Genomic DNA, 12,469 nt, shown 5'->3' with positions numbered 1-12,469 from the left:
TTTCTCTACTTCTCTCCTCGAAAGATCAAAGCGTTCCTTTATTGCCCTTTCTATACAACCCGTCAGATCTTTGCTTCTCATGAAATTCCCTCTATCATTCATTAGACCCTCTCCTCTATTACATCGGTTTTGTCGAGCGAGGCGCGTACCGGGCGCTTGATGCTTGTTGTTAATTTACTGTAACTCGCAGAGGAATGCACTCTGTTTGATTTAATACCCCTTTAAGAATTCAAACAGCAGAGTCAATAAGATGATCAGGCCTTTTGTATTAAAGACATAAATACAAAAAAATGCATCCGGCTGTTGAAGGATGTATTTACCGGCATGGTGCCGGAGTGTTTACGCTGATAATCAGCCAGATCATCGCCGGCACACAGTACCTGTCAAGCGTTTTTATTTTCTTCTTTTATTTGTAGTGTTTTGATTTTGCTTCGTTCTTCGTCCTGGTTAAAAGCACTGTGTTAAACAACATTTTATCACCTTAATGCCTGGCAACAGAGAAATGCATTGCAAAATGTGAGAGAAACTGCCAGAAAAGACACTTGGTTGACAGGTAGTAAACATTGTATGAAAGCTTTTGAATCACATAATTAATAAGGAGACACAGAATCTATCAAACGTGCCATAAAAGAAAAAAAAAACATTTCTAATTATTATACTACATATTAATTATATTTATTTAAAATAAATTAGTGTATTTTAAATAGTATAATATGTGTTCATTTACTTTTTTTTTTCAGGTGCATAATGTATCGATGTTCATTTTGTATTTAGTGTTTAAAGAGTTTGGACTCTCTTGTCAATTGTAGCAAATTGCACATAAAGAAATCTGTCACCACTTTTCAAATGTTCAGTATTGTCCGATATGCTTTGAGGATACATAAAGATGTATAAGTTTCACAAAAATTTTTATTAAAACATATTTTAAAGTTTTATTTTAAAATCATATGGTAAAATAAGTGGCACTATCATACACATGGAAGATGCGCGACGCAAGTGTTTTTTGCTAGTTTCAGCACAGATATCATTTTTATGTACAGCATCACGTTGTTTAAATAGCAAATGCGTTTGTGCCCATTTGTGCGCCCATGGGCGTGCTGGTTTGAAAACAAGGTGTGTTGAGACACTTTGTTGGCGTGTTGAGGCAACTACAAAAGACTACACCATTGACCAACCAAGACCTGGTCTAAAGTCAATGACGCAATATTGTTTTTGTTATTTAAGAGTGTGAGTAATATGCGCCCATAAATGGGATGACAGAGCGCATTTGCTTATTACACACAATGGATGCGCAGCAGCACACAGATGTTTTTAAATACAACAAAATTTAGATAATTAAAATGAAAAAAGATGATTATTGAGTCTCTTGGACATAAATGAGGATAGTTTACAGGACTTTAGAAGGCGTGAAGCTGAGATCAGCTGCAGAAGAGCTGCTTTACCCGTAGCTTGGAAAGTAAGCAGATTTTTTTTTGCTAAAATTTATTGCATTTATTTAGATTTTTTAAATGCTACCCCACAGATTTACTGTATATGATGACTTTGTACCTCGGGATATGGTGAGATGAGAATCATTTTTAAGTAATATTTTTTAAAACATGGCGCTGTCCCAGTGCTGAACTCTCTACACGTTTGTAAATTCTTAATCTCCTGTTTGTTACAAATAAAGTATTTTTACTGATGCAAACCTTTTTTTTAGAATATTTGTAAATTGTTCTTATAAAAACCTTTTTGAGATTACAGTGATCATGCATCATACTTTATTTTACTTAATACTCCATGACTGACATAATGACTTTTAAAGAGAACCAAAGCCTTTATTAAACAAATAACTACTTCATTAAATAAAACACATGCATTTTAACACCAATACCTATAAAGGGGCAATTTTAACATGTTATAAGAAATGATCAACAGTATATGGTATTTTGAGCTAAAACTTCACATACATACTCTGGAGACACCAAAGATTTATTTTACATCTTACAAAAAATCTTGTAAAATGTCCACTTTAAACTGGTGGTCTTCTTCCTCTTACAATTTTCCGCTTACAAACTCTACCATGTAAATAGGCAGTCGGCCTTGGCGGGAGCACATCTGGCTTTTAAAGGGGATGAGAGATGAGACTCTCATTGGTTTATTGCATGTTACGCCCAAAACACAAGAATAGGAACAACCCTTTAGACTGTGTGCGGCAGGCGCATAGACCATTTTCCTCGTTGTTAAACTAACAAAAGTTAATTTAAACACGCCCTAAATCATACCTGTCAACATTGGGATTTGAAAATAAGTGAAATTTCCCAAACCCTAACCAATGGAATTCGGCCAGTGTGCCGGGGCACACCCCTACTGTTTTTTAAAAGACATCCTGGTATTTTAGTGACCACAGAGAGTCAGGACCTCAGTTTAATGTATCACACGAAGGAAGGTGCTTTTTGACTGGGCTGAAAGGACCCACACAGATCACAGGGTGAGCATCCCCTGCTGGTCTCACTAACACCTCTTGTAGCAGTAATCTAGTGTTCCCAGGAGGTCTCCCTTCCAAGTACTGACCAGGCTTAACCCTACTTAGCTTCAGTGGGCAACCAGTCTTGGGCTACAGCTGGTGATATGGCTGCTAATATTCTCTTGTGTAAAATAATGGTTTCAATTTGCTCGCTCCATCTCAATGTGCGTGTCAACGTAACAGAAAAATCTAATGGAAGGATATATGTAGAGGGTTGGGGGCTCAGATTGTCATATATCTACCACAAGGATAAAAGGTAGGGAACCACTGCTCTAAAGCGCAGAAAATGAATGTAGTTTTTCAGTTTTATTTACAAGATTTACACTTCCTTGCAACATCCAAGAGAAAAATCAAAGCCACAAAAACAAAACAAAAAACAATAACTGGGTTGGAGAAGAAATTGCCTTCATAAATTAATACTTGCACCTTTTGCTTTATCTGCGGAAATGATAGATTATTGCCAGCTCTACATTACAAGTGAGAAGAATATTTCCCCACTCGTCCTCACAGAATTGTTCAAGTGCAGTCACACTGTGTTGTAATCTGACTAGGCTGCTACTACTTCACTTATATTTTGACAGGTGCCTAGCTGAAATGAAACATTCACTGTGAAACACTGCATTTTGTTTGGCTGTATGGATATCTAAAGCATGCATTTGACCACAGGATCTTTCGCTGTTTGCTCATTGAATATTTACGGGTCTGTTTCTGTTTTAACATGTAGAGAGTAAGCTACCTTTGCCAGAAAATTATGCAGCTCATTCAAAGTATATATCTTATAGTTTAATCTTGGAATGACGGCCTGATCCAAATATGGCCTTGGTGATGACACAATTTACTTGTAATTAACTTTGTCATTTCAGAACCTAAAGGGGGTCTAAAGCTATTTCATGCATTCCGACTTTTTAAGAGTAGGTTTTCTCATGCTAAACATAGGCAAAGTGGCAAAAAAGCAGTTGGACGTATGACGGAGTATTTCTGTGCCGAATGCACTTCACCAATGTTTGTACAAGTTTTAGAATAGATTTTAAATGAAAGATTCATACGTAACAGTCTAGCTTTATTTCTTTTATGGGCAATTGCAGTGCAGGAAGTACAGTGGAAGTCCTTATATGGACACTTTAACTGGAATAGGGCACACACACACACACCAACCCAGAGAGATGTGTCTGAGGGGAACAGCGCGTGTTTTCACGGCAAATGTGCCGCTCATATCGCGTCATTCGCATCGCCCCACGCGAGGACACGTCTGATCTCGTCTTTCCATTGACTTTGCAATAACAAATATTCAGACAAACTGGCTTAGGGTCAGCATGCATACAGAAGGCGTTTATGGAAGTGGCAGGTGTCTTTTTTGAATGATTTTCTTTGGGAAGTGAGCACTATGCACGCTGTTTATTTGCGCCGGTCGCTTTGCGTTTTGGCGGGCTTCTGCGCCATGCGTTTTTGAAGGAGCGCTCTGAGTGTCAAAAGTGCGTGACGTAATTTGCATTCTTCCATTGTCCAATCGAATAAGGGGAGAGGTGGGCCTTCTGTTGTGGTGACACAACCGGAGACTGCACTCACTGTCTCCTGCATGTTTGTGCACTTCTTACCCTCGATCAAGGTCAGAGCAAGCACCTCTTTCTAAAGTTTCTGACAGTTAACAGCAAAAGAGCGCTCACACTTCAATATTTTATTGACAGGACAGCTGCCTCGGTGGTTGCCTAGCAATATAAAAGCCACGGCACACTTCTATTTTTTTAGAGTGGCCCAAAAAAAGGTCAGTGCATTGCACCTTGCGTTTACAGGCATTAAAAATGTGTTTGTTGTGATCGTCCCCTTACTGTACTGTATATGGTTTGTTCACTCTTAAAAATAAAGGTGCTAGAAGCAGTTGTTCTCTGCGATGCCATGAAATAACCACTTTTGGTACACCATAGAAGCTTTTAGTGCAAGGTTCCTAAAAGAACCATTTCTTTTTACTTTTTTGTTGTCAGTAGAAGCTTTTTCACTACACTGTCAAGAAAAATCGTCCAAAAATGGCCCCTAGCTGTCCCTGGGGGCTGTACCCTTTCAAAAAGAATGTATTTGCACATATAGAGTTCAAATTATTACTTCAATGGTACATATTGGTGCCAAATGAATACAAATCTTTAAAAGATGATGTCCTAGTGACGCTTCCCTAGTGGGACCGTTTTTTTTCTGACAGAAAATAAAAAGGCAACAGGAAGAGCCTGTCGTTGTTTAAGGTTCTTTACGGAACTATTCAAAGAACTTTTCAGTAACCTTTATTTTTAAGAGTATAAACTCAAAGTGCCTTGTATGGGAACATGACAGTGATAGAGACTGGCATAAGGAGAATGCCAATGGGATGCCCCCACCCTCATGTACAAAGACATTTGCTTGTCGTATCCCTAGGGAAACATCGTCGTCTATCTCTGATGTGCACTGATATGTGCTGGCTGCCTCTTGCATCTGTGTATTGTTCCAGAATCCACCAGTGTACCAAATACTAAACGTTACGGGCACTTCCAGCTCAAGGACAGATAAATCACACATAGATCCTGACTGCAATACAGATTTTCATTGCTTGAACTGCCAGTTTGTCAATATTTATAATCTGAGTTCAAGCACTTTATTTAATTCTGTTTAGAATCACTTGGGCAATGTATTACTTAGAGGGCCCTCTGCACGGTTAAAACAATCTCTAGTTAACCGAGGTCTCAAACAGATTAGCGCGCGGCTGTTATAGCCTGCAGTTAATACAACTGTCTAGAGAATAGAACTAGAACCTGTGACGAGCCTCCTAGTTTGCACAAAATACACAAACACACACATTCATTTCAGCCTCCACTGAAATATGGTGCCGGGGGTGGTGGGGGGATTGATATGCTACTGCGGGTATGTTCAGATTGAATTAGAATTGATTACATGTTCTTTTTCCTCTGAGTCTTGCCACAAAAGAACTAGCGTTATGCATTAGAATCAATTCAAGAAACTAGGGTACATGTGACTTCCCTCCTGCCAAGCCTGTGTCAGTTGACATGCCGGTTTCTTTAATGTCCCATTGCTGTGAGCTGAAGATAGCAGTCACCATGCTCCTAAGATTATGAATGCAGCAGGGTCTAACATGCTCTCCTGAAAGAGATGCTACTGTATAGCGAACTGCGGAGGGTCACGTAGGCGCCAACTCCAGCTGTCTACGTAGATAAGACGCAGAGTATGAAGCATTACGACAGCCCTCGCACACCCACATGTATATTTATCCATAAAAAACGTAAAATGGATTTTACGTAGTGAAAACCTCAAAAACGTCAAATATACTCTTAAAGGTCAGATAAAATCTCTCTGATTTATGAATGAGGGGTGAAAACTAGTCTTCATGGTCCTGTATATCTATGGCATGCACTCATGTGTTTAGTGTCTTTTATGAGCTCTAATGTTTGCAGTGAGAGTTTATATACTGTAGTAGCGCTGCAGTGTATATGTATATAGGGTGAATACAACTCTGTCACTTGTAGTGTTGGGCTACTTACTCAAAAAAAAATTATAGTAGGGGAGAGCGGGACACAACCTAACGCTTTTTGGTTTTGGCTCAATCATTCAAAAAATATTTGATTTTGATTAATTATATTTTACACAAGCTACATACACATCTCTGCTACAAATTAACATTTGAAGTTTGTTTCTAGTACTTTCCATTCTTGGACAATTACACCAAATGTGACAGAAGTGCAAACGTTACAACTTACCCCATAGGTGGGATTAATTGTAACAGGCAGGGGGTTAGTTATAACACTTGCTAAAAATTAAGTTTGCAGGCAAATATTTCAATACTATTTTGTCTATATACTTAAAGTGGATATTGTTTATATATCTGTCTATAATAGACAGCTATCCACACTGTATTCATTCATCCAGCCCTTTTCTAACAATAGTTCAATTATAAATGGATACAGATGTCTAAATATGTGAGAAAAAGCAGCACAATTATGACAAAACATTTTTTATATGTGACCCAGTCGATAATGATTATGATTTCAATCTTTGACATGACCTTATTTAATCAATATTAAAGAAATGAACAAAAATACATTTTCCACACGATTTTTGATGAGACAGGCACATTTATTTTGTTGGAAGCCAGCAATCATTCGTGTGTAGCCTATTTAAAACAACTGGAAGAATTATGCTAACGTTAGCGGGTTAGTTGTAACACCGCGTTACAATTAACCCAGCTGGGTCAAAATATTTTCAAGCCCACCAAAAAAGTTGCTAAGAGCTGCAGACATATTTCAAAATGAAGCTATGTTTTAGTCAACAAGACACTGATTAATATGACATAGCATTGGATTTGGTATCTTACACACCCAACTTAGAAACCGAAAAAAACATATGATTAAAACATTTACTTACATGCCATCAAAACACTCATTTATCAATAACTCTCTGGAAAAACATTATACATTTCCAATAATTTGCAAGAGATCGTCTTTTGCCAGTGTGAAAAAATACCGGAAACCAAACCAACCTTGCTCAACCTTGGGCAACAATGTAAACAGTCCGTGTTACAACTAACCCTGTGTTATTTTTTGCCCCACGCACCCCTACTCATTACTAGTTACGCCTTTCAAAAGTAATACTATAACTTTACTTTTACTCCCAGCCAACAGTAATTAGTTACACTACTAGTTACATTTCTTTTCCATTACACCACAAAAATTGTTAATTGACTCTATGCACGGCGGCGCTTGACGGTAAAATCTCAGGATGCTGGCCTACTTCTGCCAGTCATAGAGCGCTATGATATTTAGGAACATTAGTTGCCAAAACAGCCAAAGTAACACAGCTAATTTTGTTGATGCTTGTTTACTTTAAATAGAAAAAACTTATACTCAACACTTAATACCATAATGACATTTAAACGTATGATAGTATATTTTTAAAGATGGAAGGACAGAACTTCTAGCCACCACTGCTGTGTGTCAGTGTTTACAGCATTAGACTTAATAGAAAGCATGACGAGTTTTACACAGCTACCCTGTATCTGGATTACCACTAGTTTTAGCTAGAAATTGCACCGATAACAGTGCTATTCATCTGTTGTTGATATACTTCTGAATTTTGTATAATTGTTACCATCAGAACTAGCAAAAATAACATCTGTGGTTATACAAGCTAAATGTTAGAACAGTAAAAACTCATATTTTGTGTATTTATGTATGCTTAATTATTAATTAAAAATGCAAAAGACAAATAGGAAATTAATATCAATGACAACAAGAATAACTTCAGAGAAAAATAACACACATATACACACAACAAACTTAATAAACAGCGTATTAAGACTTTACCATAGTCAATAGTCCTTTTTGCTTAAATTTGTTCTTTACATCCTCTAATGTTTCAAGATACTAAATCAAAAATAACCCAGTACATTTTTTTTGACAATCAATGTGAATATACCAAAATAAACATTAGTTTTAAACAGTAAAAACTCAAAACGTCACATTTAAGCTATCAGTTCTGCTGCATGTGTTGTTGCTTTTTCCTCATATAGCAGTAACAGTAAGATCTCATTTGCATCTGTTATGTTACTGTACCTGAAATTTTAAGACAACATTACAAAAATATTAATATATTACTACAGTAACGTGATCAGCCTGCTGGACGAATCATAAAAAACAGCACAATTTAAGCTCTGCTAGTACAGGCTAACATATCTTAATGATTACAGAGATAAGACAACACATAAAACTTGAAACCTTTCTTGAGTTTGCCCATCTGGCCAATTCTTCACACATCATAGATTGTAAATTTGGGTAAATCCAGTACATTTTAGCGATTCTGCCGTCAATCTGCTTTAAATCTCCCGTACCAGAAACTGAAGGGCAGCCTTGAGTCAAACGTGGAAGTTAAGCGTGCATAGAGTCTATTGCATCATTTTTGCAGTCTGTGAATTCATGAAGGTTACAGACAAATGAAGAGTACAACTGTCTCAAACTATTTTTTTTAAACAACTTTCACACCTGTAATTTATTAAAGCAAATAAAAATCTGCAAGCAGGTGGCACCAACCAAACATTTTGGCAGCACAAAATAAAGCTAGTTTCCTGCATTGTGGCTTCACGTGCATACACGCACAGCGATTATGAAAATAAATAGGGGTGTTTGTATTTTAAAATTTAAATCATCAGTGGTTGTGACAAAAAGTAATGGGAAACTAGCAATTTTGGGGGATGGTAACTGTAATATTATTACAAAATTTTATTAGTAATTAGTTACACTATTAGTTAATAGGGAAAATAATATTATAACTGTAACTAGTTGCTAGTAACTAGTAATTACTGCCCAACACTGGTCACTTGTGTGTCTAAATCGATAGGTATGAACATTCTGTGTACGCAAAGCTACTTTAAGCATGTTTTTTAGAAAAAGCTGATCTGCTTTTGTGATATATGCTTACACAACATTTCACTTCTGTGATGACATAATTAAGATTCAGTTTTAAATTTAAATAGTATACCACCTCTATATTGGTTGTATGAGACTCTAATGAGTAGTTCATTTCAATTCAATTCAATTAAAATAAAACTTTATTGTCTATTAACCACTGATAATAAATTGCCTTGGGTAAAGAAGGCTTGAATGTATACAAAAATTAAATCAGACAACATCAAACAAATCTAATAAAACAACTATAAGAAATAAATAAAATAGGAGCCAGTTAATTAAATCTATTTGGCCTTTTTGGTTTAACAGTCCTTCCAGAAAAACACTGAGTTTTTTGTGATCAAAAATCCTTCAATTGCGATGGAATATGCAGGATATTTATGCAATTTTATGTGATGAAATTGCAGGAACTTTCAAAAATTGCATGAACTTGCAAAAACTGCAGGAACTTTGCAGCTTTTGCAGCTTTTCAATGATGTTTACATCACATAATCACGTCACTTTATAACTTTCCCATGACAACAGGGCACATGACTGCGCTTGTGTGAAGTAAATGCTACATCTTTCTACACTGAAAAAAATGATTCATTGAATTTAATAAATTAAGGTAAGTGGTTGCAATAAATTTATTTAAGCTACATTTAAACAAAAAAGATTAGTAAAGTAACATAAAATATAAAACTTTTGTTTAAATGTAGCTTAAATAAATTGATTGCAACCACTTACCTTAAAAAAAATGATTAAATTCAATGAATCATTTTTTTCAGTGTACTTTCTGCTAAGATATATGTGATTTTTGCTACGAAAAGGCGGGGATTATGAAATCATGCCAGCCCCGCATATTTTGCACACGGAAATCTGCAATTTATGCTTCGAAAGTGCGGCGTATTTGAAAAAATGCGGCTAGCGCATAAATATGCAGACTTTGACTGATTATTCGTTGAATCATGCGATCGCATAGTCACATTTTTCTGGAGGGACTGGTTTAAAATAGTAATTGCAGTTGGAATAAAGAGCTTCTATAAGCTTTGTTTTTGGCCAGTGGAGCTCTGAACCGACACCCTGATGGGAGCAGCTAAAAAAAGTGATGCGAATGATGAAGGGAGTCTGTAAAAATGGAAGCAGCCTTCCAATTGAATGCACTATAATGCAGATCTTTTGGATTTATTTGAGGGGACCCCGTAATTTTGGATGCCTGGATCATTACTCGTATTAATTTCTTCCTGTTTTCATTTGATAAGAAATTAAACCAAGATACCATATTAAAGGTTATAACCGGTTCCACAAGTGATCTATACACTGTTGTCAAGATATTCTGCTTTACATTAAAACCTTTTAATTTCCTCAAGAGAAATAAACGCTAGTGTACTGTAAATATCCTTTAAGACACTTTTTATTCAGTTACCTCAATATAACTTGTTTTATCTTATTCCAACAATATCATATTAATAGAGAACATTAAAGTTAATTGACTTTAAAGAGCTTCCATTAATATTCAAATGAAGTTTGTGTGGGATTAAGATGAAATTAGTGGTTGATGTCTTTGACCCATCTAGGATTGATCCGTCTCCGCTCCAGTCCTCCACCTAAACTTCAAGGAATGAAATATACTCTGAACATAACAGCAACAGATGACAATGCCTCCGGTGGTCCCCAGTCACTCTCTGCCACTGCCCAGGTCATTGTTGGAGTAGATGATGTCAACAACAACAAGCCTGTGTTTGAAAAGGTATGATGTTTTTTAATAATCTATTTCTATAATCCCAATTTTTTTGTGGCTGAAAGCAATTTGATATACTATCGTTGTTGTTAAAATCGATAAATGACAGAAAATGTTTGGTTACCCCAGCTTCCGGTGGTCGGTTAGTAACCTTTTTCAGCTGCGCACTCTCTCTTGCTTCTGTCTCTACAATATTTTGTATCTCTTTCCTCCCTATTTATCATACCCTCTCAAGAGATATTATTAACAGGACAACCTGTGCTTTAACTTGATCATCCGAAGACTGTTTTAATTAAGTCTGTGAAATATGTGCTGAATCATTATGGGTCCACTCTATGCCTGAGGTCTTTAGTAAATATGGGTTGAGTGCTATGCTGGAGATCTTTAGAGGGTCTTAATCCCCCCTAGGCTCTTCAGTGAGGTGAGGAGATTCTTGGCTGTGAGCCAATGTTTGGTAGGCTACTTAAAAACTTCTCTTCAGGTCTCCTCAGGAGCATTTTGTTCACGTTTCTCTCCCAAAAATAACGTAAGATATATATCTGTTTTTTGAGTTGGCATAGGAAAGCCAAATGCCAGGTCTTGAACAGTTGAAAGTGTACAAAGCAAGACCTCTCGAAACTAAACAAATAAATAAAACATTCATGCGCCAGACATGTTTCAGACTTTTTTTGAACTTGTCTGTTTTTATTCTTACCTTCGGCCCTTTTGTTTTCTTTGCAATCTGCGTATCAATAGCCACTACTCATTATTTAGTTTTTTTTTCTTAGTTTCTTAGAATTCCTTTGTATGTCTCTTTATGTGGAAAGGAGCGGTTGTAGCTAAGAAGCGAACTTCTTCCCATTGCCCATCATGTCTGTGTTATGGAATACCAAACTATTAGGACTTGTGAAGATCAGTGACTACAGAGCTTCTCTGTGTACTTCATTCATTTGTATGCTCAGTGCCTGTGTGTTTTAGTGTCAGCTTTTTGGAGGTCACAAGAAGGGCTCATGAGAGGCATAGGGTTTGATGTTTGCGCCTCCAACCTTATGGGATTTCCCGCTCACCTGACTGATTGAACAACACAGAGCTAAGTACTGTATTTTAGTTAGCAGGGCAATGAAACCGACCATCTAAGATAGAAACAGGTCCCTTGCTATTAATTAGGTGTCAGACGTGGCCATCAAAGAAAGGGCTGGTGGACCGATTTGGGAATACCTTGCCTTTCTAAACGGATTTAGTTACTATGTTTGAATCTCATCTAATCTTAAGCTGAGTAAACTAATGATGAAGACGAGGCACAGTTGTCTTATGTAATGATTTTATATACACACATATGAGGATGAAGAAGCTGTGTGGGTTGTAAATTAACCAAGCATATTTCTTCACAGATTCAGTAAAATGGAATTGATTCAAGGGCACTTAAAGGGCACTTCAATTATAAAAGCAAGATGAATCTTAACAGAACCAAAGATATAATCGCATCTTCTTCCATTCTTTATACCTGTGTCCATTTTATCTCACTATCCTTCAATCCATGTGTTTATTTTGTTACTTTGGTTGCTTGTCTAGATTAATTATTTTTTGTTCGGATAAAGATTTGGTGACCATTGGATTCTATCTGTTTACAATCCAGTTTAATTTTAAAGGCAATAATGGCTTTTTTCATGACATCTCTTGTGTGTGATTTTTGGTTGCCTTGTACAAGTTGGTTGCAGCTTGCCAAAGCTAGTAAACCAAAGGTTAAAGGTTCATAAAACTAGAGAGCTGCTGAATTCAGCTATCCCCAGAGGGCCTTTAGGCAAGCCGCTTCAGCTGAATTCGGCCTTT

At 36.7% G+C, this 12,469-nt stretch overlaps 1 protein-coding gene across 2 annotated transcripts in view; it reads left to right on the top strand.

Annotated features, from left to right (window-relative positions):
* The window catches only part of LOC135778734 (neural-cadherin), a 300,864-nt gene that overhangs the window by 165,243 nt on the left and 123,152 nt on the right, over positions 1-12,469 (top strand). For both annotated transcript variants that reach the window (XM_065289259.2, XM_065289258.2), the window contains exon 8: positions 10,497-10,669. In XM_065289259.2, the coding sequence (XP_065145331.1) occupies positions 10,497-10,669 (173 nt within the window). The remainder of the gene's footprint in view (positions 1-10,496; positions 10,670-12,469) is intronic.

Source organism: Paramisgurnus dabryanus, chromosome 2 (assembly GCF_030506205.2).
Source record: "Paramisgurnus dabryanus chromosome 2, PD_genome_1.1, whole genome shotgun sequence".
NCBI classification, from domain to species: Eukaryota; Metazoa; Chordata; class Actinopteri; order Cypriniformes; family Cobitidae; genus Paramisgurnus; species Paramisgurnus dabryanus.
This window is presented reverse-complemented; position numbering and strand designations above follow the sequence as displayed.